This window comes from Balaenoptera borealis, assembly GCF_965194805.1.
Source record: "Balaenoptera borealis genome assembly, chromosome: 6".
NCBI lineage: Eukaryota > Metazoa > Chordata > Mammalia > Artiodactyla > Balaenopteridae > Balaenoptera > Balaenoptera borealis.
Window position 1 is genome coordinate 8759205 of NC_138863.1, and position 27185 is coordinate 8786389.

Below are 27185 nucleotides of genomic sequence, written 5' to 3' on the forward strand. Positions count from 1 at the left end.
GCAGCTGCGGCCGCCTTAGTGGGCTGTACCTCTCAGCTGAGCCTTGAGTGAGGGCGGAGGACATAAAGGTGAGTGATATCCCTTCCCCCCCGGCCGTTCCCCATTCCTGATCCTGAGAAGCTCCTGGTCTGAGGACAGACGCATAAAAATAAACCGCGATACCATGGTGAGGGATGCACAACACGCTGCGGGCGCCCTGCATCACTCTCCCGCCCAGCCCAGCCCCGCGCCTTCTCTGGGTGGCCGTGCACAGCTCCCTGTGGGAGCTGGGTTCAGGCCTGACTCAGTCCTCTGGCCCCGAGGCTGGTCCGCACCACAGCCCAGCCCCCCAGACCTCTCTGGTGGCCACGGTTCAGTGAGCTCTCCGAGACCCGCCATCTCAGCCACGTCCGGCTCCCTGCCTGTCCTCATCCTGGAGAGGCCCGTCCATCTCAAACCCAGACACTTGCTGGAGCTGCTCCTCCTTACTCACTTGCCCTGCCAGGCCTCGCCAGCAGCTGTTTCTGCGGCCAACCCCAGGAGCTGGGTAATCGACACTTGTTTCTGGGCACCTGCAACTGTCACCTGCCCTCTCTTGCTCCTCCAGGTGTGGTCCTGGGGCCGTAGCGCCCTGGGAGCTTGTTAGAAAAGCAGGATCTCAGGCACCATCCCAGACAGACTGGATGCGAATCAGCTTTTAATCAAGGCCGCCCCCCCGCCCCCCGCCCCCCCACCCCCCAGTGGCGTGTTCATATCAGGTTGAGAAGCTGCTCTTAGCCTTGCCTCATGGTTCCAGGAACCTGTGAGGAGGGTGCCAGACAAACGGCCTCTCCTCCTGGGCATTTAATGTAAACAGGTGGTCAGATTGGGTGAGATTCTGAGACCCACTTTGCCACTGCTCGTTGGGCCTCAATTATCTGCTCTTGCCAATTTTGGAGGAAGGCAGGCACTTGGAAGAGAATGTAGAGTGTAAGACCGAGAAAGAAGAAAAGAGATGCTGCCTGCTGAGTCCACTTCTGGCTCTGCTACCCACTGCTGTGTGGCCTTGGCTGAGTGGCTTAACCTCTCTGTTCCTCTGTTTCCTCTTCTGTAAAATCAGGATAATAGAGGGCCTAAGCATCTGAGTGTTACGAGGATTAAGTGAGTTAGCCCTTGTAAGATGCTTGGTAATCACTCAGTCAGTATTAATGAGGATCGTTGGCAGTTAATGAAGAACCTTGAAAGAATGTTGACATGGGTGCTTTAGGAAGATTTAGATGGAGACGGTTAGCAAATATTGGGCCGGCCAAAATGTTCGTTTGGGTTTTCCGTAACATCTTACTTTTTGGCCAGCCCAATATTTACCTACCAGTTACCACAAAAATAAAGTTGATACTTAGTCTGTATTGCATCATCATACAATTAAATTTCTAAGTCTGTTTCCTAAGAAGGGAAAAAAAGCTTTCTTATATAATTTTAGAAGTCTTGTTATAATTGTTGCAAGGACATCTGACTCGAAACCTTGAGACCAAAGCATTTGGAGGCAGAACAAACAGGATTTGCTGTCAACTGGATGGGAGGAGATGGTGGGAGACAAGGCAAGGAATCAAGGATGACTGTTGATTTAAGCAACCAGAGCCCTGAGCCTGGAGGGTGGGAGGGCTGCATGAGTTCTGGTTTGGACCTGGTACATCTGCTGGACATACACATGCAGCGGTGAAGATGCTGCATGTGCTGCTGTCCCCTCACATCCTGAAAACCGGGGTGGCCTTTCACCTTGCGTTCAGCCACACATGCTGGGTGTGTACCACACCCCACCCTCAGCCAGTTTTTTGGATCAGTGATTTTGTTTCGTTTTATTATGAAACGTTTCAAGCAGAAAACGTTTCAGGCAGAAAACTGAAAGGATTTTACAGGGGAAAACGATATAATGGGGGAGGAGAGTCAAAGCTCCCATGCAGAAAAATTCCAAGAAATATACGTAGATACTTGCTTCCAAGGAGATGGAGCCTAACCCCCACCCCTTGAGTGTGGGCTGCTTATAGCGACTGCTTCCTAAGAGGACAGAATTGAAAGACGGAAGATGAAAGAGCAGCTTTGCACTGGAGAAACCTGACAACACTAGCTCAGCCAGGAGATCAAGGTCAGCATCGACAGGAATATGTCCTGGTGATACTGTGCATCCTTGATATGCTGTGATGAGGATGGCACTTCACTTGTCTTCCTCCCCGAAACCCACAATCTCATTCGAATCATGGGGAAAACATCAGACAAATCCCACCTATGGGAGATTCTACAAAATGCCTGACCACTGCTCCTCAAAACTGTCATCAAAAACAAGGAAAGTCTGAGAGACTGCACAGCCAAGAGGAGCCTCCGGGGACATGATGACTAAATGTCATGTGGGATCCTGGATGGGATCCTGGCAGAGAAAAAAAGACATTAGGGGAAAACGAAGGATACCTGCATAAAGTATGGACTTTAGTTGATAATAACACATAAGTATTTGTTCATTAATTGTGACAAATGTCCCATACTAATTTAAGATGTTAATAATAGAGAAACCAGGTGCGGGGTATAAGGGAACTCTCTATACTATCTTTGCAATTTTTTTCTGTAAAACTAAAACGCTTCTAAAAAGTAACGTTTCTTAACACAACAACCATATACCCATCATGTAAATCCTACCCTTCACACTTTACTATCCTTATCACACTTCACATCTTTATCACACATCTGCCCCATCCTCTTTTTTTTTTTTAACAGCCTCGCTTGACTACCTCTTCCTGTTTGCTCAAAACGGCACTCAGGAAGCCCGAGGCCGCCCGGCGCCCAACTGCCACAGGATCTCTGGGTCCCTTCCCATTTGTTAGGCTGGATTTGCTCTCTCGATGCCCCATGCCCCAGGCTTGGCAGCTGCTGAAAACAAAGAGCTCTACTGTCACCTAGTGGATCTTTAAAAGTAAAGCGTTGAGTGCAGGAAAACGGGAAGGAGGCCCAGAGTTGATTCCACCCTAGTCCCTTCCCCACTGATACCCATCTCAACTCTAATTGAGACCCGGATATTTCCTAACTCTGGCCCCGATTCCCAACTGTGCAATCATTTTGTAGGGTTATACTATACTTTTCTAAAAAAAGAAAAAACTCATTTGGAAGGGGGCAGAGCACGAGGGGATTGGGAGTTTCCGTTTTGCCAGCAGTTTTGACGACCGTGGAGAACAATTTTGGGGCCGTGGCTGTGCCCTGTCCAGCCGCCCCCTCCGGCGGCAGCGGCGATGGTCCTGAGCGGCCTCGCTGTGCCGGCCACGGTCTTTCCCGAATACCGAGGCGAGCGGGACCGGAAGGGAGCTTCCCGAGGGCAGGCGGCACTGCTCCGCCGTCCCAGGCCTCCTTTTTTGAGGCAGGCCCCTCACCTGGCCGCCCGCGGGCGTGGCAGTTCATGCCCCGGGGTTAGAAGGAACACAGCAAGCACGTCTCAGTGGGGTGTCCCTGTAAGCAGAGCCTGGGACCAGGGTTCAAGTGCTAGTCATTTGCTTGGGTCTCAATCCCAGGAAACCCCGTACCGAGCGGGACGTGAACCAGGGGAGGGAAAGCATCCAATAAAAGGCGTGTCAGCAAACCATGGACGCGGCGGCTTCGAGCCGAGTGCAGCTGGGGAGCACACACCCCGGCCGAGGGGCCGGGCGCTAGGTGAGGGCGGCTTCTGGGGTGCGTAACTGCTGTACTTCCGGTGCCCGGGGCCACAGCAAGCAGCTTCCGGAGAGCAGAAGGGGGTGCCAAGGGACTGGGGTGAGGCCCTGCCAGGTCCTCTTGGTGTGTCCGTGTGATGGGGGTCGCCACCGGCCCCCACCTACTCAGCCCCAGGGAGTTGGTCCTGGGCGGCCTCAGCCCAGGAGGACCGGGCGCTGTCGGGTTAGGAGCGGCGGCTCTGGGACCGTGGCCGCCTCCTGCACACGGGGGAGACTGTAAGGTGGGGAGCTGCAAGGAGGGGCGTGGAGGGGGTTTGCAGGGAGGCCCGCCAGGGAGGAAGCAGAGGGAGCCGGCTGCCCGCCGCCTCTTAGGAAACTTCCCTGGGCCCTGCCCGCCGCCTCCGCACGCGCTTGAATCTCCAACGAATAGAGGACCCAGCTACTGAAAAGCGGAGCGGAAGCGTGCTGCTCGCACGGAACAGCGAGTGTGCAGGCGATACAACTGTCATCGCCAAGAAACAGGAATGCTCACGGGCTGCAGCTCATCTTGCGGAGGACGGTGAAAAACAGAAGCCTTCCCCCAAATCTTGGTGCCCGTCTTCCTGAAGGGCTACCTAGAAACGTGTTTCATAATCTCAGAGCACACGACCTCCTGCGCAGACACCGCTGCTCGCCACGCTTGGGAACCGAGGGAGGGTCCCCAGGCAGCGCGCGGACATCGGCCTTCCGTGCACGCGCTCTGCACCCTCCCGCCGCAGCGGGGACGGGAGCCGAGGCCCGGTGTGCGGCCCCCGCCCGACGGCCACGCGGGGACCCGGGCTGCGCCATCCCCCGAGGGTCACTATGGGGCCTCGTAAAAGCGCGGGGCCGCGCGGCCCGCGCAGCCACAGCCGGCGCCCCGGAAGGCGTGAACTCCGGGAGGCAGCAGTGCCTGCGAGCAGCTGGAAGGCTCTGGTCGCGTTAACCTTCTGGGGCTGCGTGCCCGGCGGCTGCGAGGGACCGGAAGTGCGCGCTGGCGCCGGAAGTGGGGTCGCCGCTCGGCGGGAGGGAGGACCTTGAGACTGAGGCGGGGGGGGAGTCTCGCTTCGTCCTTCGTGCTTTCACCTCTCTGCCGGGAGGGTCGTGAGGTGTGAGGAGGACACAGGAGTGGCCGGTGGCCCGCCTCGGGGCCTTTGCGGGGCGCGCTGGGCGCGGGGACTCACGGCCTCCGGCGGCTCCGGCTTCCAGAACAAGCGCGTGAGCGCGGCCGCCCTCCGCGAGCCTTCGCCACCACGGTCTGTTTGACCCTCACGGATGAAGAAGGGAGAGGCCGGGTAACTTCGGCTGCGGGCGTGGGGACGGGGGGCGGGGCGGGGGGCTGAAGGAGGAAGCGGAACTCGCGCGAGAGCCCGAATCCAGGCCTCGGTGTGGACCCTCCTTCTGCGTGACGCTCACCCTCAGGAGGGGCAGCGTCGCCTGGTCCCGCCGTCGTCTTTGGAGAAGCACGACGGACACGTGGGTTGAATTACCTATAAGAGATGATAACAAGCAAAACGCTGTTATTCAGATTTCAGACGAGTGCTTTCGGCAAGAACACGTCGGGGAGGACGAAGACCCCGTCCGCTGACAAGGGTGACAGTAAACCTCGAGGGCAGGGCTGTGTGCCACGTCTCAGCAGGTGGCCTGGAGGACAGACCCCCTTGCAGGTGCCGTTTAACACCGTGCTTCCATAGTTCCTTCAACCTTCACTGTAGTTTCACTCAAGGGACTTCGCCCGTGGTCCCATGGTAGAGAATCCGCCTTCCAATGCAGGGGACTCGGGTTCAATCCCTGGCGGGGGAACTGAGCTCCCACGTGCGCTAGGCAGCTAAGCCCACGCAGGGCCACTGCTGAGCTCCCGCACCTCAAGGCAGCAACTAAGACCCAACACAGCCCCCCCCCCCAAAAAAAAAGAAGAAAATATAATTTCACTCAAGTAATTTATAAATAGTCCTGCCAAGTGCTCACTTTTATCTTAGCGTATTAATAATCACAGAATCAGAGACAGGATCTACTCCCCAAATGCTACGGTCTAAGAAGCAACGCTTGTATAAGGCTTAATAATACTTAACTGTGAAAGGAAGGGCCAGGGAGCTATGACCTAAATGAAAATCACATTTTTGACAACAAAAATAAAACCTCGAATGGAAAAAAAAAAAGACTTAAGAGGCTTGTGTATTGACTGTTCCTGGGTACAGTTTGTGACAAAGTTTGTGCTAGTGTGTCTCCTGATGGTGGTGTTCACAGTGACACAAATGAATTTATAAGACATCATAAAAACAAAAAACCCACAAGGCTGTTTCTCCAAAATTTTATTTTAATTTAAATTACAGGGCCAGCCAGATAATCTGATAAGAAATTTACTTTTCCTCAAGAGAAAGGAAATGCTTCCATGGCATTGTTAACGACTGTATACATCTCCACCTTTTTTTAAGGGTTAAAAATCACATTGAGTAACTGACTTATGTAAAATGAAACCTTTATAACACAAAAAGAAACCACTTCCGGTATAATAGTTTTGGTAATATGAATATATTAAATGATCATAACTTCAAATGCAACTTTTCAACTTTGAATGTTTTCACATTTTTGTTTAAAAACAACAAAAAACCAAAAGTCTTAACTATCCCCAGATTCCAATGCGATAGTAACACATCAGTGTTTTCTTTGACACGCTGCACCCCTTTCTTCCACACAAAGGCTCTAGTGCTATGACAGCATTGCCAAAGTGGAAGCTGTTGTTTCAAGTTCTAAGAACCAGCTTGGCAAGGAAACCCTTCTTCCACTTGGTGTAATTAATGTTTGCACACGAAATCCAGATACCCAGCACTGGACCACGAGAACAGAATGATGCATCGCAGCCAAGTCTGCCTTCCTAAACGTCTTGGATATTTTCATTTCAAGGAGCTTGGATTGCTTTCTCTAGTTCCGATAGAAAAACATGAATCATTTTACACAGATTTTGATAAAGACAGCCTCAGGAAAACCAATTATAAGTGTAGACTGCCGTTTCAATTAAATAGAATAAAATACATCTATGTTTTCTGGAGCTGTTTTCCTAACTGGTGCTCCTAGAAGGAGATCTTAAAGCCTGCTGAAACATCAATTGGGAGTCTCACTTTACTGGCTGATAAATAATTCAATTAGTAAGAGAGGCTAGCAAAGAATTATATAAATTTCTTAATCAGCTACAGCCATGCTGAATTCGAACTGGCAAACTCTGATTTGTAAGTTGTTAGTTGTGATCTTCATATCACTAAGATGAACAGATACCATTCTAATAACTTTACATAGATATATTCTAGGAGACGTTGTTCTGCCGTGGTCACAGTAACAAAAAAGTGGTGCAAAATCAGTTACTTTATAAATACTGATAATTTGCAGCATTAAGGAACAGGACATTAAAAAAAATAAATTTCCCCATAGGACACCTATGACTAGGAACTCTTCTTTTCCTAAGAGAAGCCAAAGTTTTAATTATTCAGTTTCACAACTATTGTACTGGATTACTTTAAGAAAGAAAAGGTGCTCTACAGAGGTCTCCCACACACACAAAGAATCGGCGTTAATTTAGCATAATCGGTATCATTCATAGATCTGGAGAACTCATGACTCATTTTAAATGAATAAGGCCAATATTATGCAGGAAAGTGTAGCTGACTTGAGTTCCAGGTCTGTATTGTAGCCTACTGATGGCACCCCATTGGATAACTGAATACAAAGGATTGGTTTACTTTTTCTTTTAATGCTGTGATACTTAAATGTTAAATCAGCATTTTCAGGTGATCTTAAGTATTTCAATTACATATGAGCATTCATTTTTTGCAAAAACTCAATATTAGGTAATAGTTACATACTAATACAATAACATTCCTCTGCTGTACAAATTAAATCATTTAAAAGAAATGAGCATTCTAAGAATTATATACAAAAGAAAACTTTAAGCATTGTTGAAATGAAATGCGAGGTGTCGTTGCTAGCTCTACTGTTTTAAAATACCTTCAAAAAGTAAAATTAACAAATACCCTTCAACATATCCAGGTTTACAAGTCTCAAGAAAATCAAATGTCAAAAAATTCTAGAAAGCTGTGAAAAGCATATATACATTTTCCTTATGACCTTACGAAGCTTCACAATTTTGAGAAGCTGCTAAGTTTCAGTATCAATTTATTCGTGTGTCAACTTTATCCACCCAAGAAGCTCACATCTTGGATATAGTTCCCCTATGATTTCAAATAAAGCTCTGCACAGTCTTCCATTAGTGAAGGCATATAATCTTACCAAGAATCCACACCCAGATCTTTAACAAAGATAAATGCAAACAAGCAGGTTTGCTCTGATAATATCAGTGCCCTCTTCCCCTAACACACACTATCATCTATGCATTTGCCTTCATGAACCTAGCCATGTTCAGAACTTCTACAGCAAACGGAGTCTTTGAATTCTGAAATGACACAAAGATCAAGAAAAAGTCCACGTGTGCTCTAGTGTGCAAGAAAGCAGCAGCTACGTTCTCCAACTTGGACTAAAAAAAACAAACAAGGTAAAATGAAAACCGTTCACTTAACAGCAGATTAGCAGTAATGTTCCTCATGAATCGATAACAGTGCCTGATGCTGAATAGCTAACAGCAAATGCTGAATTTGGATTTAATATTTTAGATGTTTATTGGAAATTAGGCTTCTTGCTGAGCTGGTCTCTTCAAATCCCTGATCTGTTTAACTAAATAGGTCTTCTCATCGTTAAACTGTTCATCCTCGGTCCTGTCATTCTGGAACTTGCTGAGGAACTCTATAAGTTTGGTCTGGTTCTTGAGGAGGATGTCTAGGATGGGCTGCGTCTTGTTAGGATTGGCTACAAACACCTGCACAGAGAAAAATCAACATCAGCCACAGGGAAAGAACAAGACACAGAGACATCTATGCCGCAGTTAGCAGAGCACATGCTATACACATCCAGTGCTTCCCTGGGGCCTGTGGTGAAGCCAGGATTATTAATTCAGAGGTGTTCGCTTTGGAAGACCTTATTTTACAATTTAAAAAAGGGGGAGAATTACATGTTTTAGCACAAAAAGGACTGACATATTCACTCATGCTCTGAAACTCAGCAGTTGGTATTAAATATAGACTTTGATTTTAGAATAAAATGAGCAGGAGTTATTTCTGGGCAGAGGAGGTCAGAATGGATTTTAAGAACAAAAAGCTCCGTGGAAAGCATTAAGAAATGGATTACCCTTTATTTGTGATTAATAATCTTCTATGCCAAAGATAAATTACACCCCTCTACAAATAAACTTTTCTTGTTCCCAAAGGCAAATGGTATATACCCTGTTTCTGGGTCTATTTTTGTTTAAATGTTGTACCACACAACTATGAAAAGTGACTGAACTGAGCTGTGTCACTGAGATTACCAAAATGAACCTAATAAAACTTCAGTAATTTGTAAATGAAATGGGATGAACAACTAGTGTTTATGCTTTTAGTACTCTACCTTAAAAACGTGGAAGGCCTCAAACTGGATGTTACGGCTTTTGTCTCGTAGAAGGTTCATCATTAACTTGAGGTTCTCAGGTTTACTGATGTATTTTGTCATAATTGTGAAGTTGTGTCTGTCTAATAGTAGCTCACCGAGAAGCTGAGAAGACAAACAATTACTCTTCCATTATCATTTAAGATTTGAAGTAAAACCAAAGTTTTAAAAACAATTCATTAAATAATCATCATTATTAAGCACAGAATATTAGTAGGCACTCAACAGACTGATGAACTGAATTATGACCTAAAAGCTAACGAGTGCCCAAAAGCTAACGAATTATGACCTAAAAGCTAATAGTGACCTAAAAGCTAACGATTTACTTGAACACCTACCTTTTCTTCTGGGGTTTAAACCTATGGTGAGTCTGACACTGCTCTCTGAAGAGGACATTCAAGTCACATTTGGCCCAGAATCTGAGCCTGTCAGAACCTATTCTTGAAATATGCATTTGTGTTATCTCAGTAAAAAGAAACTATCAAAGAAACTGGTCAGACGATAAGTTACTGAATAACTATATACCTTAGCTTAATTTTAAAATATTTTACTATTTTTTATTTTATTTATCTGAACTTTACAGGACAAAGGGTTTCATGTACAAAGTTTTCCACATACTTACCCCTAAACACACCAAACTTATCATTTTATCTTATCTGATTCAGAAAGGTTTATAAAAACAAGTACTTTTCTGTTCCTTCTTAAGCAAGGTATCCTGAAGATACTCTAAGCTTTTCTTAGTGACTCCTCAACATCACTAAAAATGACATTAATTAAGCTAAAAAAAAGTCCGTGCCTTCAGCTAAGTCTGTGCTTCCTGAGTTCTATGGAGCTGACTATACCGTATCAGCCCTTAATTTTAAAATCGTCCCTGCTTGTTCTAGATTTCTCTTTTTCTGAAGCCAGCAGTCACCTCTTCATGCTGTCAGTGTGCCAACTTCTAGTCAAGGACTAGTGTGCAGGTGGTATAACCTGCCTGGGGACAGGGACCAAGCCGCAGTCCTTGTGGACACAGGCAGAAGCAGAACAGTGGAGAGCCTGGCCCCTGGCACCAGCCTGCCTGGGTTCCAGTCCTGACTCCCTGCTCCCTGTGAGTTCTATAACCTTGAGAATGTTATTTAACTTCTCTGTGCCTCAGTTTTATCATCTGTACAATGGGAGTGGATAATGGTACCTATATCTTATGAGAGTATAGTGAGAAATAAAAGCATGAATACATGCAAAGCACGTTGTACCCGAGTCTAATAAGAGACATGGAGTGAGGTCTAAGGGAAGGAAAATGCATGGATAGAGCTACTTTGCCATGGTTTACTTGCTGTTATTAATTCCTTTCTGGGTTCCTGGCTATGTTCTAGATACTTGAAGTTTCCAGATAACTGATCTCTAGATAAATAACATGTCATCATAGTAAATCAAAAATAACCTGATGTGTAGGAAAACAAATCTATTCTACTTAGGATTTATAAAGAATTTAGAGGAAGAATTCAAAAGCTCCGATAGGTTTCACATCAAATCTGAATCACAAAATATACAACTTTCAAAGTAAGAAGCCCAGTATTTACTCTTATGGAGGCTCAAAAGGTAGTATTAAGTATGTGTAGACTTATTGGGTATTCATTTTCTGTCACAGAAACCAAAGAAATACTGAAAATGACTCATTTCAATGTGATTATCTAGAGAAGGATGACCAGTAATTTAAAGAATTTCTTTGGACATAAAATAAAAAATTGGGGGAATTCCCTGGCGGTCCAGTGGTTAGGACTCCATGCTCTCACTGCCGAGGGCCAGGGTTCATTCCCTGATCTCAGAATTAAGATCCCATAAGCCATGCAGCGGGGCCAAAAATAAACAAACAAAAACAAACAAACAAACAAATAAATTGAAGCTTGGTACAGGGAATACAAATTTGCTGGTAAAATAAATATAGAGATAAATAAATGCCAATGTGGCAGTAAAAAAGAGAGTACAAATTAAAGTACATTTTTAGAGTACCACTGGTCCTCAAAATTTCTCCATGTGTTCATGAGAAACTGTAGGAATGAAAGACTTGCTTCATATCCATTCCTTTGCTAGCCATACAGTGTCTCTGGGGCAACGATTCAAATCTGCTGTTGTAGCCGAAACAGCCACAGACAATATGTAAATAAAAGAATGCATCTGTGTTCCAATAAAACTTTATTTACAAAAATACACAGTGGGCTGGATTTGGTAGTTTGCCAAACCCTGTTCTAGAGTTTTAAATTTTTATTTAAGTTTCAAATGGAATTGTCCACATCCTATTTTGATACAAAGCAGCCAAACTCGTCTGCGGTTCACAGTGTCACTGCCCACGGCCACCCGCCTCCCCTCACACAGCAAGCTTGTGCCATCTGGGCAGCATTCTGGGGAACAAAACACCTGCAGCGCCTTCAATTCGGTGATACGATTCTAAGTTTTAACAATAGGCTCCAAAATCTAAAATACCTCATTACTAAGTGATTAAATCCTCTTCAAAATTCTGTATGTTCCATTTTGGTATCTCTAACACATGAGGAGGTGAGCAGGGGCAGCAGCCCCGCGTGAACCACTGCTGAACCCCGCCCGCTCCTTTCCACAAAAATCTTGACCATGGGCAAATGCATTTTCCCTGCAAAGGTCTAGAACCCATAGCACCATATCTCCCTTTCCCCAAACACACATTTCAAATAAGGGGTGGAGAGAAATGAACTACTTCAATAATCTGTCATACCTTGAGTGACTGTCTTTTTGTCACATAATTTTCTGAATGAAGTAACTTCTCATATTCACTGAAGAACTAAAAGACAAGAAAACACGTATCAGAGTTATTTTTTTAAAGACCAGTAGATAACATTAAAAAGCCTGAGTACAAACTTCTAACAGCACAAAGGCCAATCGCTGCCCAAGCTCAGCCCCTCCTGTCTGCTTCACACCCATCCTCAAAGTGATACCCACTGGTTACCTCCATGAAGAAGGCTCCCGGCCCCCTCCCAGCTCTAGCCAGGTGCGCATATAGCTTAAATCTGGTCCTCTTCTGTCCAAACTCCATATGCACACAACATAACTCCCTTTCCCCCCACTGTTTTCTCACTGTTGAGTCAGCTCTCATTTCCTGGTGTTAGATTAGAAAATTCCTATTTTTAACAACTCAACTAGTCCAAAGCACAAGCACAAAGAGAAAAGTTGCCTGTTCTTTCAAAGCAAGAAGAGAAAATAATTAAAAATAGAAGAGAGGAGAAAATCAGCACTTTTAAATAGGTAGGTGTCCCAAAGAAGGTAGGACTTGAGCTCAAACTTGAGTAATGGGAGAGATTTCGTTCAGAAATGGGGAGAAGAGATACTCTTGGGGGATAAAAAGGGAAGAACACAGCATGAGCGAAGGGCCCCCTAACAAGAACAGTGTCCCTGGAATGGTAAGGAGCAGAAGCAGAGGAAAGCGGGGAGGTGGGAAATAGAAGTGAGGGGCACACAAGGGCTAGGGCCACACTTCCCAAAAGTCAGAAGAGAAGGCCAGTTAGCTCTTTCACTATGGACAGGTTTTAAAAGTTCCAAAATTTTGCAGTACCAGTATGACTCTGTTGGGTATCAGTGCTTTACTGAGACCTCTCCTTGGTTGTGGTGGGTGGTAGAGGATGCCTGCTTTGTAATTTGTCCATGCTAAAACTGTTTCTACCTTTGCTTTATGATGGGTTCTCATCAGCCATTCGTCTGTGGTTTAGAGCAGGGGTTGGCAAACTATAGCTCATGGGCTAAATCCAACCCACTGTCTGTTTTTATACAAGTTTTATTGGAACGCAGCCATGCTCGTTTGTGTTTGGTAAATAAATTTAGTTTATGAACTCTTTATGGCTGCTTTTGCAGTAGAACAGACAGGAGAGCTGACAGAGACTCCATGGCTATGAAGCCTCAAATATTTACTATCTGGGTGGCCCTTTAGAGAAAAGGTTTTCCAGCCCTTGGTTTAGAGCTAACCAGAACTGCCTATGCATTCATCCTTTTGCTTATCTCTAGGCAGAGGTGGGATGGCCATCTATTTAGTATGCAAGCAACTAAAACTCCTCTCTTCAGAGATGGCTGTTAACCCTACCTTCTCTCAAATGATCGTCAAGCCAATGATCAAACAGTTGGGTCTGCCTTTAATCAACAATGCAGAAACAGCAACACCTCAAGTTCTCGACAGAAAATGCAAATTAAGATTTTCTGCCGCATAATTTTTAGGGTAAGCTTGGTTGCAAGAAATTATTCTCAAGGAGAACTGCCTGGTTAGATTTTATCCCTGGGCCGGCAATAAACGACTAAGACAGACAGAGGACAGGCACTGTTTGGGCTCCTCAAAGATTTGCTCTCCGTGAGCGCACTTGAGTTCAGCATTTTATTTACCGCAGAGGCACGCTCGGTGACTGCGTCCGCTACATGACACTGTAATTCAATCCCCGTCTAAGAATGTCGATGGGAGAAATTTGTTCCAGGTCCCAGTGCTAGAAAAGGCTGTTTCTTTTGAACAAGCTTTACAGATACTGTGAGCTTTTCCTTGGTTTTGTTTCCCTCTATGCTTTAATTATTAGAAAGCTCAGAGTCAAGTGTACAGACTTTAGAGCGTGTGTTTTTGCACAGTAACTCCACCTCCGCTTAATTTAAATTGCCTGCATCTCCCCACTCTCCTTCTCCTCCGTGGATCTGACTGCACCGCACGCACATTTCTGTCAGCTGCCGCACAGAAATTTGCTAAACTCCTGTTAACCAACGTCACCCATTAATAACATATAGGAAAATGTTTTATCGCAAAATTAAAGTGACATCATTGCCGGTAGTAAATTTCTGGGAAATTAGTTTTTATCTTTGGTAGGTTTTAAATCAAGATACTCATATGTTTAACTAAGAAAAAACCTGGGAGACCATGTGGTAATAGAAATAATAATGCTAATGTTTATTAAATGCTTACTGTGTTCCAGGCACTGTGTCTTGCATTTGACACACACATTCTTATCTAATCCTCACAGCAACCCAGTAGTAAGAAGGTGCTATTATGAGCCTTCTTTTAGAGCTGAAGGTCCTAAAGGCACAGAGGGTGAATGAAGGCTGCTGCCCAAGAGCTGGAAGCACACGGTGGAGCTGGGACTTGAAGCCAAACTCCACACAGCCTGGTGCCAAAGCCCACGCTTCTAACTAATGTAAAAGGCACCAACAAAATGACTGTGCTTCCGATTTAAACCAACAAACGCACAGGAAAAAAAAACACACCCACATCCCAATGTACACGGGCAGAAAAAAAAAAAATGACCAGCTATGTTTAAGCCATTGATGAGGCTATTTATGAGGGAATTACTATGTACTCAGCACTGTGTTATGATGTTACTGGGAGTGGGAGGGAAAGACGGGAAAAGGAACACAAGAGAATTAGAAAGCATAGGTTTTGCCTCCAAGAATCTTCTAATTTAGTTCAATGGCACAGTGAACAATGAAGTATTAACAATACCTAGGATTTTAAAAATTCAAACAACTAGTGGAAGAATGAAAACCTAAGCCAAATCTTGAGGGAGAGATAGAAATTTTAAGTGGATTGTTATTATCATAACTTCTCCAGGAGCACTTATGAGATCTTGGACAATGCCTACGTTAAACTAGTATGGCATAAGGAAGCGCTCGTGGGAATCGTGGAGAGCAGAGCTGACACGTGGTGGGAGAGAACACATGACGCTACTGCTGTGATGATCAAGGGCAACCAGGTTACCAGAGCACCCAGCACTATTCACAAACCTCTGGGGGTTCTACTACTAGCTCAGTCTGGAGGGGGCCTTAAGGCTGGGCTAATCCAATGTCCTCATTTTACAAATAAGGACGGACTTCTGAGTCCCCCAGTGGGCCTTGGTCTTGGTCACAAGGAGTCAGCAGCAGAGCAAGGGCAGAACTGGCTGCTGCGTCCTCTAGGCTAGAGTTCTGCCCATCTACCCGCTGCTGTCCCCCTTTCTCTCTATTTGTAAGCAGCAGGAATGTGAGCAACTAACGGAAAGTAAGGGGAAGATAAGAAGTCAGACAGTAATTTTCTTTTTATCTTAACTGTATATTATCATTCAGCAGCAAAGTGCTTTATTTTCCTCTTCTAGAGCGAAAAAAGATGCAAAGGGCAGTGTGTCGTCAAAAAGATAAAATTCTGTTTCTGACCACGTAACGCTCTATACCTCATTTTAGTAGAGAAATGATTACAGCACCAATTAAAAACATCGTATTTCCAAAATAAATACTTTGGTACAAAATCTAATTAAAATCTTTAATTTCTGGTAACAAAACTTACAATGTGCTATTTTAAGATAGTGTTTCATGTACTTACTCTATCATAATGTTGTTCCAAAAATTCTGCGCTGAGCAATTTATGTCTTGTAAGTAAATCCTAGAAAAAGAAAATACACTTTTTACAGTTGTTTGGCATTCAAGCTCTTTTAGAAAAGAGAATCCTAAACATTCCACGCCATTTTACCTGATAAAAACTGTTGTTAAAAATTACTATACTTAAAAACATTTGAGCATGAATTGTACTGAAAATGTTGATTCTATGTAAGAGCAAATAAAATCATTAATAATCAAATTGTGATTGTAATGATTATGAGTGTCACAGGTCTACAGCTCTTAGAAGGAAAAATTAAAAAAAAAATTATAAGGCAATGGAGATAAAAACTCGAAGAAAGGGAATCAAGAGTTGAAATGAAATAAAAGTAAACGGTTGTGATAAAATGTCAAATAGTATACTGCTCCTGGTGGAGAAAGAAGACATTTCTTTTATTAGAAAAAGTACTGGAGGTTCCATCTTCTTCCTCCTAAATTCAGTTACATTCAGTTTCATATTGAATGCAATCTTTTTTCAGAGGTAGAATTTTTTTTAAAAGCCCCATCATATTATAAACATTAGCTCCTAAGTAAGCAGACTAATGATGCAAACATGTAGCACCAAAAGTTAGTATGACCTAGAGTCCAATTGTGCACCCTTATGAAATAGAGCTTATGCCTCACACCATGAATTTCCCTGGAAACAACTCAAGGATCATTCATTCAGAAAACATCTACTATGTGCCAGATAAAGTTCTAGGTGCTGGGGCTACAAAGAAAAAAAGATATGGTCCTTGCCTTCAAGGACATAGAAGTTAAGCAATGAACTAACCTTGGTCTCACCAGGTGGGAACAAGAATGGAAACATGTGACAGCAGGAACAGCCAATTCATCTTTGGTGAATTAATGAATTAAATTCCTTTAGAGCTGCCCACTGGAGAGGTCACTACCAATAATCCCCTTTCTCCAAACCAACTTTCCTTTAACTTGTTTTCTTTGCTGTTTATGTTTGACTTACCCAGGTTACAATGAACTAGTGTTTCCTGAAGTATGTTCTGAGAAATGCTCTAAGGAATGCTCCATGGTCAACGAATGAGGCAAGAGCTCCAGCTCTGGTTCCCTCATGGGGATCCACCAGGTTTCAAGAGATTTCGCAGGGAGCTCTTCTGCTGCCTGCATGTTAGCACCCTTCCCTGAAAGGCCTCCTTTGCACAGGCTTTCCCCTGGCCTAGTTACTTCCAACCTTTGGACCCCGACTCAAACATCGCCTCCATGGGGAACCCTTCCTGACTGGTCACTGGCACCAAAGCACGGTCACAGTTATGACCTGACATCTGTGGCATTATTTTATTAATGTCTCTCTCATGATAGGCTGTGAAGTCTATAAATACAAGGGTCATGTCTATTTTTACTAACCTCTGAATCCCCAGCACCTATGCAGTATCCAGCACATAGTAAGAGCTTAATATTTAATAAATAAATGAATGAACCAACAGAATCAGGGAACATGTTTGGGAAAACAGCACATTAAGCAATCTTCGAAGTATGCTTTTAAGAAGGCTTCTAACTCCACCCCAAAGACTTACAGGTGTTCAAACTGCTGGATGGGGTATGTGTCCTATGCCCATGGAAGGTCTACCCAATTTTTCCCAAATCCCCCTTGGGGGTTAAACAGGCAAAATTAGAAAACCTGGAGTTTGAGTATCTTCAAGAATCTGGAAAGAAACGCTCTGAGGCTTCCCCATATGGGAAGGAGGAGATGGCAGGGCTAGAAGAATTCATATTATCTGTTGGTCCATGGGGTCAGACGTGAGGGAGACAGGAACATGAGAACTTTAAGGGAATGTATCAAGCATGCTTGTTAAAGAGTGTGTCCCGCCTCTAACACGCTACTGTGTGGTCTATGACGGTCTCTCCTGAGTTAGGAGTCTCAAGGGCAGGTATTTGTCTGGACAGATCACTGCTGAACTGGGAATTCCCTGGCAGTCCAGTGGTTAGGACTCTGCACTTCCACTGCAGGGGGCCCTGGTCAGGGAACTAAGATCCCACAAGCCATGCAGTGTGGTCAAAAAAAAAAAAAAAAGAGATCACTGCTGAACCTCAGGACCTAAAGACACGAGCAGGCACTCACGAGACTTGTGGAATGAACTGAATGAACAATGAAAAAGTGAATTTAAGGACTGCTGTGGCTAGATCCATGCAAGACTGAGGGTCACGTCTACTTTTTTGTGGCTGGGTCTTTCTGAAGGCCACTGTGAGGAAGTACAGGCCGGGAGGCAGGGGCTCACCGCTCTGTCATGATACGACAAAAGAGAATGCCAAAGGAGGGGGTCTCAGAGACAACGGCTCTCCACTGGGGTTGGTTTCTTAGGAACAGGTAGGTAGAAAGTATTACTCTGAAAAGCAAAGACCCTAAATATGCTGCGCCAGAGTTTTTTTCTTTAGGTCTGAGTAAGGTGACTATTTACCTTGAAAGCTGTATCTCCAGCAGCAGCAAGGGGCTCACAGTTGGGCCACACACGACAAGGGGGAACTTCAAACATCTCCCCATCAGAGATTCTACTTGTTATCATCTGGTTTAAAGAGACCAGGAAGCTCAGGAAACCACTGCCAATCTAGGAATCACATCTCCATGGCCTTGGGGTAGGAGAGACTGGAGAGGGGTGCTGAGGCTGCTAAAGCAGCCCTTCTTTAAGGAGAGTAAAACATTAGCAGGGAAGGAACAATTGCTGGGAGCCGGCACAGAGTAAAAAGGCTGATACTAAGCTGGGAAAAGAGGAAGTGGGGACTTGCGCAGAGCCTCTGTGTCCTGAGAGATGGGAAAAGACCTACCCTTGGAACTAGAGCCGAGAGCTCTGGAGAGCTCAAACCAGGCTGGGGGACAGAAACCGACAGACCAGAAAACGAAGGCAAGTGGTCATGCAGCCAGCATCTGGTAAGCGGCCTGCAGAGCGGACAGGGTGCACGCGGTCCCCAATCAGCAGAGCTGCTGGGCCAGCCAGCAGGGGGACAGAAAGAACATGATTTCTGACTTCCCAACCTATTAAATTCCAGTACAGCCAAGACCCTGGTATTACCTGGAGAAAGGTCAGGGATCATCTCCCAAGTCCAGCAGATTGAGCAGCCAACTTTTAGGGTGGGCTGAATTAAAAAGATTCCTAAAAGTTATGTGAGTTTGGGTCCCAAACATCATGTCACAAAGAGAGCCCTGGAATCCCTGAAGAAATGCTGCTCACCGGGGGCTATTTTCACAGAGGCTTGGCAAGTCATATGGCCCAATTTCGTACTTGATGACTGTCTATGTCCAAGGACAAGAGACTCAGTTCTTCCAACTGTTTGGTTCACCTTTGGAGCTCTGAAAGTTAGAAAGTTCCTCCTGTGCTAGAGTCAAAACCTATCCCCAGGTTATTTCCAGAAAACTGTCAGAGTCAACAGAACTAGGTTTAGTACATTTTCTCTAGGACCCACTTTAAATACAAGCGGTGCTCTCACGCAAGTCCCTACCGAGTCTCCTCTTCTTCAGGCTAAATACGTCCAGTTCCTTTAACCACTCCTCGAATGACAGGTTCTCAGTCCCCCTCACCATCTACTGTCTTCTGAAAGTCATCTATTTGTCTATGTGCCTCTTAAAGTGTAGCGCCTGGAATGGAACACATTTATGTGTTGTTACCTTATAAGCTTATAGTGGGGTGAGACCATCGACAGCTCCTCTGGTCACACGTTATGTGGTCACAGGTAGCTTAGGGGCAGGGCAGCAGCGTCATGCTGTTTAATTTTACGGGACGTACTCAGAATTTTGTTTACTCAGGGTGGGCTCTCTAGTCAGACTGCCTGGGTTCAAATTCTGGCTTCCCCATTTATGGTCTGACTTCCCCCAACATTTCTAGGCTTCAGTTTCCTGATCTGTAAAGGAGATAATAACAATATCTCCTTCATAAGGTTAAGTATGATATGACGTTACCTGCCTTTTAGTCATTATTACACTCTGTAACGATTACACCTAGCATTACCTATTATTATTATGCCTTACTCCCACATCTCATATTCACAGAGCTGAGTCCTCAGGAGGAAGACCTCAGTTCATCTGTATTTAACTTCAACCTGTTATCTTCTGGCCTCTCTGGATCTTTATGAGGCCTTATTTCAGGATCTCTGTTATCTGCCTTCTATCCCTTCATGGTATACATTTGTTATCACCCTTTAAGTCTTTAATAAAAATGTTCAGCTGTGCTGAGTAAAGACAAATCCACTAAAAATTTTGCTCCAGGAGGGTGGCAATCCATTTTCTGGCTCCTTATGGATATGGCATTCAATTAATTATGAATTGCTACCCTGAAACCCCATCTAGCTCCTACCTTTTCATTGTTTCCATGAAAACAGACCTGTACAATTATTCAACATCTAATATATCCACATTGTCATAAAGGAATAATTCTAATAGCTACTGTTCACTGCACACATACTATGTGAAGACACAATAACCCTGACATACTAGGATTACCTACATTTTGACAGATGAAAAGACTGAGGTTAAACGAGCAGCAGAGCTGGGAACTGAATCCAGGCAGCCACGCCCTTAGCCCCCTGATCTACTGGCGTCTATGAGATTAGTATGACTGAACTTACTCTTAGTGAATCCATGCTGGCTGTGGGTACACGGTTTCCTTTCCAAAATGCTCAGAAATCATCTCTTTAGCAATACTTTCTAGTACCTTACACAGGTATAATATCGAGCTCCACCAGCCTCTCTGGGGAATCTACCTTCTTTTACTCTGGAAAATTGGAAATATATTTGTTGGCCTTCTGATGTCCCTCCCCATCTCCTTAATTTCTCAAAAAAAAAAAAAATCACGAACAAATATTTGGCCACTGATTTACTATCTCAGAACCCCATTCATTCAAGCTATGAATCTTAGACATATTTCACGCAGGTAGTTTTAATTTCCTTTTAAGACTCAGCATCTGTTCCTTGGACTTTAAATCCAGGGTTATGGATAAGCTGTGTTTGTTTCAAAGTTTCTGTGTGTAGAGTGCACTTTCTGGGAAGGTAGCTCTGGTCATATTCTCGAAGGAGAGCACGAACCATCTATTCTTTTCTGCTATAAAAATGTTCTTTGCAAAGAAGACATTAGCAAACCAGAAGAGGAGCGGTCCTCCTTCCCTTCTTGTCAGCACCTCTGGTGTGAAGGTGAGACCAGAGCCGACCAGACTTTTTAAGGAGGGGTGGGGTGGTACCTTGATAGGTCTGTGCCTCTCCTATATTGTCTTAGTTTTGGGCTCTACTTAACTTTGCTTCTTGGAGAGCTCTCCATTCAGGAGGCTCTTTAATTAGCTCCGCCCCTTCTGTGTCATCAGGAGCAGCTGAGATACAGAAGCCACGCTCGCTCCTCACTGCTCTCTCTTCTACAGCTCAGCCTTAGAATCCTGCATGGTTTTAAAGTTTCCCTTCTTCAGGTAGGGAATACCTGCCTGACTCTGCCCAATCCTTCCCTCTCTGGCTACCACGACCCGACAGGGTTGCTTTACCCGCAGTGATTCCATCACCACCGTTTTCTTCTTGGTGAGAATTTCATTCAAAGAAGCAATCCTAACTGAGATGGAATTATCAGCAAGGCCAATCAGGGACTCACATCTGTGGCACAGAGTTAGTCAGCACATCTCTCTCACCTCTGAGCCAACTGTGCCAGGAGCGTGTGACCTGTGTCCTCTTCTTGGTTAGGCGGTCTGGCTGCATTCTCCCACCCCACTGCTGCTCCTCTTCTCTGCCCTCACCCTCCTCCTCCCAGAGTGTCCCAGGCTCAGGCTTCTGGCTTTCTTCCCACCCAGGAGTATCCCTTCTTGACACATGGTGCTGCTACATCTCCCTTCACAACAGGTCTGCTACTTTTGAATGGGGCGTCCCCTTCCATCAATATATCCCAGGTCATGAGTCCCATTCCACCAAGTGCAGTGATACCTAAGATGTCATATTTACCGCTCTATGTTATAATCTCAAATTCATTTCATTTTGCTTTGTACATTAACATATAAATATCTGAGGTCTTCTGACATCCTCTCTAAGAATCCCTAGGCACCTCTCACCTTATTCTCATTCAAAGTGAAAGCCTAATAGCCAGGTTCCCAGGCTTTCATCCCATTTTGAGGGTGTTCAATCGCCCTGAGGGACAAATTTTATTCAGAGACCAAGACATGTGCTCATTATCTCAATGGCTCTTTATACATAAAAGTGAACCTTCACAAAAACAGTGGCCACTTCTCACCGTAACAGTGTTCATGGTTTCTGAGCACAGCAGTCTGCAGGTTAGTATATTAAATTCTGATTATATTAAAATTACAGTTCTAAATATTCACTTATGAGGTCAGACATTTTACATAAGGGAATATAACGTATAAAGGCTTGCTCTCATTGTGAAAAACACTAATAAACATTACTGCTTTATCTACATACCTTAAACAGCACAGAACTTTGCAATTCAGAACAAAAATGTGCATGTTGTACAGTGGTATCATATCATCTGTGTATTTAATTTACACAAACACACAACAGGGAGACAAGGTAGGCGGGGGGGTGGCGGGGGGAGGAGGAGCACTGGTGATTCTGCACCCCCCACCCCTTGTGTTTAATAAACAAGCTCTGGCCTGAGTAGGAGATGGGAGACAGAAGTCCACTGTGCCCTTGGGCCTGTCCACAATAGGGAAATCTCTGTCCTGAGTGTGGTTCTAGTATACTGCAAATTAACAACGGCCCTGAACAGAAGCCAACTACTTTGTCTGATGCTGAATCAAAGAAACTGCTGCAGTATGTTCCAACACAGGAGAAAAATCTGATTTTCACATGTACTGCATATCTATATACCGTACTTGATGGGCAATTTAACAGAAAAGTGTACTTTTGACCGTACAGGACTTTTTGCCTTTTAGACAGACTTTAGAATCTAACTTTTCTACCCTTTTTTAGCTGTGACTCTACTGCGTATACCTGAGTCACAATACACTTTTAAATATATCTTCTCTCTTCCCACTAGAGGGCAGCCATGTATAGACTTGGAGGGTAGAGAAGGTTTAGGAAGAACAGCACACCTGTTAATCTCACTTGTATGTATATTTAGAATTTTATAGTTTTTATGTTACCTTGAATGTGGCAAATGCATCTGAAGCTATATCAAATGTTGACATTTCGACATATCTGAAGAAATCATAAAACTGTTCTGACCACAAAATGATTTTTGCAAGTGGTTCATGTCTGATGCATTCTCTTAACATTATTCCACAATTTAGAGCTATTTCTGGAGACTCATACCTGCAAAAAGAAAAGACAAACATGACTGCTTTTTTTCCCCATCACTGTTCTTTTAAAAACCCTAACAGTTCCAATTTTTAGAACAGGAAGTTTCAGACATGTCCTAATTAAGTGACAGAGCAGGTTACGAAATGCATCTCTCTCAGAGTAGAATATGTGCTCGAAGGGATTTAGTCTAGAGGGCACACACACATTTAGTTGGTGGTGACTGCTTCAACCCAAAGAAAAATAACAGCCGTGAGAGCGATCATGAGAACAAAAGCTCATTACTTAAGCTAAAAGATTTGCAGAGACGCCTACAGGGTCACACCTCCAAATAGGGTTTAAGTTTTACATGCGGTGCTCTCATCAATTCAGAAAAACCAAAAGCTGAATCAAAAAACAATATGAAATAAGCAAAACAGTTTCCTAAAATGCATAGTATCTACACGGGTCTATCAAATAAACAGCATTTATACTTCATTGTTTCAATTCAGTACTCAAAATAGTACTTTCAAGACCGTTGGCAGCAACACATAAATGCGACAGAGGATGTCACCGAGTGCCTGGTCAGGGATGCCCGAGGGCTCCTGCAGCGGACACAGGGGACGCCACGGCACCCCTCACCAGCGTTCCACACAGCCTTCCCCTACACCCATCTCAACGTCTCTCGTCTCTTCCTTCCCCGTGATCAGAAAGAGAACCTTGTTTTCCTCTCAGCCCAGCAGACTCTTCCGTTCTGATGTACATCAAACCTCTCGGACTGGACTCTGCCATTCTGCTCAAACACACCACTCTGTTCCTCCACCCCCTTTCAAGCTGCACACACAGGCTTAATCTCCTTCCCCACTCAGTGCCTCTAGTTTCCTGCCATCGAATCCATTTCCTAACGTTTTACTAGTAAAGGCCTCCGCTTCGCTAAAATGAATGGTCTTTTCTCATAAATTCTGCTATTTAATTTCCTGACAATGCAGATCTTTGCATCTCTCTCTTTAAAAAAAGAAAAATCCTCCCAGCTCTCCTTTCTACCTCCTCTGTTTCTGTTTCTTGCCTGGCTGAGGTCTTTCCTCTGTTGCCTCTGGCCTGCTAGTGAACGCTCCTACGATCTCATGGTTCCCTCCATGGCTCCTAAATTGCCCCAGCTCAGATCTACCCTGGGCTGTAGTTAGGCATTTTCTGTTGCTTCTGGACAACTTCAGTTAAAGGCCTACCATAAACTCTACAAGTCTAATATGGCATCACTATTTTGCTTCAGATACCTGGGTCTAAAACAGGTTTAACAGAACTTTCTTTGATAATGGAAATGTTCTATAACTATGCTGTCTACTGAGCACTTGAAATCTGGCTAGTATGACTGAGGGACTGAATTTTAAATGTCATTTAATTTAATTTAAAATTAAATAATTACGTGCTGTTAGTAGGTACAATATTGAACAGCACAGTTCTAAACCTTCCCCTCTTCACCTACTCCCAACCTTCCCATCCTCAATGCCACCACTCCTTTTAAATACTTCTTTGCAATATCTCAGTTTCATTTTCTTTTATCCATTCCCAGTGCTGCATGAAGTCACACCATGTCAGTCAAGTGACCCCTAACCAGCAACTCTGTTCAAGCTCTGTCTTAACAAATCTATCCGACGACTAGTGTATCAATAGCCTTTCCAGCTTAGGAGCTTAAAATGATTTCTTCTTGCTAATCAAATAGACAAACGTCTGGGCTTTGATGTCCAGGCTTCCCCACATCATAGCTACTCCTCTGGTACAACTCCTCTCCCACTACGCCATAAAACATTCCGACTATCTCCTTCCTGTTGTCAATCACTGTGTTCATTCCTGCCCTTGTACTCACTCTTTTTTCTGCCTATGCAAATTTGAAACTATCCGGAACCTCAATCCTAAGTCCATCTCTGTTACCAACTCTTGCCTTATTGACTAAACCCACATTTTATCCCCTGAAATCCACTAGTAGTGTTATCTAGTAGTATTATCCTTCTGTTGTACATATGTTCATCACAGATCCTCAACAAGATCAAAACCACGTTCCTTTGTATCACTTATGGCATGGCAGCTAGAATGCTTACTGGCTCTTAGGTGATTAAAATGTCTGTTCACAACATGGCTGATCATACAATTCATCTGTGCTGATCTGTAACAGGCAGGAGACTAGAAAGACAAGGGTAAGACACTTTGGTACAACAAGTTGGGCAGGTTTTGATGGCAGTTTGTCAAGCTTGTCTTAAATGATTAAACGTAAACCAGTGAGTACAAGGTAAACAGTTACGCTGTACAACCTGTTAGCACATTAACATTTAAATCGCCAGTGGAAAAACGACTGCTCCAGATTTAGACTAACACTAGCAACACGATTATTTTCAACTGCACACTAATATTGTTAGCATAACTCCCCCAAATGTCTAACATCAAAGTGTCAATACTTATAGCCTGAGTGGATAATCATATTGCGTTAAAGTAGTCCAAACTAATTAATCAAGAAAAGTAGAAAAATCTTTTTATTTTTTATTTTTTTGGCCACGCTGCATGGCTTGCAGTATCTTAGTTCCCCAACCAGGGATTGAACCTGGGCCTTGGGCAGTGAAAGCGCCGAGTCCTAACTACCAGATTGTCAGGGAATTCCCAAAAAGCAGAAACATCTTAAACAGGTAGTTTCAACAGGGCCCGTGGAAGAAATGGCTGTTTCCGGGTCTGAGGCAGGATCTGTACAAAATGAGCAAGAGACATCTTGTGCCAGACAGCAAGGAAGCCATCAAAGATGAATGGGGTCTTGCCAAAAGGACATAGGAGCCAATTTGAAGGAGCTCCCAATAGCCCAAGATGGGGCAATTTGGACATAAAAATTTGGTCATAATGACTGCAACGGATTGAGACACATCAAATATATTTTAAAACCTCCTAAAACTTGAGGTCATAATGGTGCTTAAGACAATAACATACTCATTGCTCACCTAAGGAAGTGGCTAGGGCACCAATCGATTATACTAAAAAATGATACGGTGGAAAAAATCAAGCATCTATTCTGTCTTTCCTATAGAAGTCACTGCTGACGAACGAAACACATTTAATATACAGAGAAGGAATAACAGAATTAGGAAATCACCATTTTGAACCTAGACAATGATCCTCAATGGATACTAAAACCATTAGGTGAAGGGTTGATGGAGAACTTTATGATGGACAGACTGACAACACCTACATCCACTGATCAATCTAAATATCACCAGAAGTAGGACAACCTGCATTGCCCAACAGGAAGCAATCCCATCACAATCCCATTCATGAAGAATTCCTGCCCCCCAAAAACTGAAGCTGAATCTAATCAAACTAACTTGAGAGAATAGAGGACAGAGGAACATGGTTACAGGTGAAACCACAGGATGCAAATCCCAAATATGTGGTTTTCCTGCAAAACAAATGACCCAGTTGCTTCAACAAATAAATGGTGTTAAAAGAAGGGGGCAGGAACTATTATAGATTAACAGAGAGTTAAGAGTCATATCAACCAAATTCAGTTTGCGGACCTTGCTTGAAAACTGATTTAAACAAAATGAAAAATGACATTTTTGGTGAAAATCAAGGAAATCTGAACACTGAATGGGCATTAGATAGTATTAGGTTTTTAAATGATATTATGGTTATGTTAAAGAATCCTTTATTATGTACTAGGGATGCATACTGAAGTGATGTTATGTTTGAGGAGGAAAAATAGGAGGCAAGGAATAGATGAAACAAGAATGTTAATAAATGTTAGTAATTGTTGAAGCCTGGTGACAGGTAGGAAAGGGGTTGTAAGGGGTGGGGGGAGGGCTTCTGTGGGATCCCAACAACCAGTGTCTTCTCCTCGCCTCCCTAAGCTGAAGTTTCTGCTCTGGCCAGCTCAGTTGAGAGCTTGAAACCTTTCTTTAAATATTACCTCAAAAGTCTTACTTTACATGACATTAAACAATGTTCATATCATACCCCTGGCCATTCTAAAGTGAAAACACAGGCAGAGTTAACTAATTCATAGATTTTAATAACCGCTGCTTTCTATGGAAAAAGGAAGATTGGCTTTAAAAATACACAAAGGCATCTGGCAGCTGCTCTAAGAACACTAAAATTTCAGACTACTCACTACATGTTCATACACGCAGCTCTGGATTGATACAACAAAAAATCAGATGCCAAAAATTCCGTATGGCAACATCTGAAGAAGCAACATAGATAGCTAGAACTAGAAAGAAGGAAATAGAATGCTGGCATCCAACACATGCACTGACTCATGCTTTGTCTAAACGAGTTTGAACTTGGGGGAAGTGTTAAACCACAGAGATATGAATCAGAGTGAGGCAAGCTGTAAAGCTGGGGTAGGAGAGCAAGCTGATTCACACCACCAGTCA

General features: G+C 44.0%; 1 protein-coding gene and 1 long non-coding RNA gene across 8 annotated transcripts in view; one reads left to right on the forward strand and one right to left on the reverse strand.

Moving 5' to 3' along the window:
- The first annotated feature begins 724 nt into the window (after positions 1-724).
- Positions 725-6316, forward strand: LOC309630786. Its single transcript, XR_014245933.1, has 2 exons — positions 725-4960; positions 5194-6316. It is a non-coding gene; the product is annotated as an uncharacterized lncRNA (long non-coding RNA).
- Positions 5961-27185, reverse strand: part of CAB39 (calcium binding protein 39) — an 89084-nt gene continuing 67859 nt past the window's right edge. For 6 of the 7 annotated variants that reach the window (XM_082396453.1, XM_082396451.1, XM_082396450.1 and 3 more), the window contains 5 exons: positions 22644-22812; positions 15520-15579; positions 11923-11988; positions 9156-9299; positions 5961-8529 (listed from right to left, as the gene is read on the reverse strand). In XM_082396453.1, the coding sequence (XP_082252579.1) occupies positions 8341-8529; positions 9156-9299; positions 11923-11988; positions 15520-15579; positions 22644-22812 (628 nt within the window). In that variant the 3' untranslated portion in view covers positions 5961-8340. The remainder of the gene's footprint in view (positions 8530-9155; positions 9300-11922; positions 11989-15519; positions 15580-22643; positions 22813-27185) is intronic. The other variant, XM_082396449.1, reaches the window with a different exon arrangement.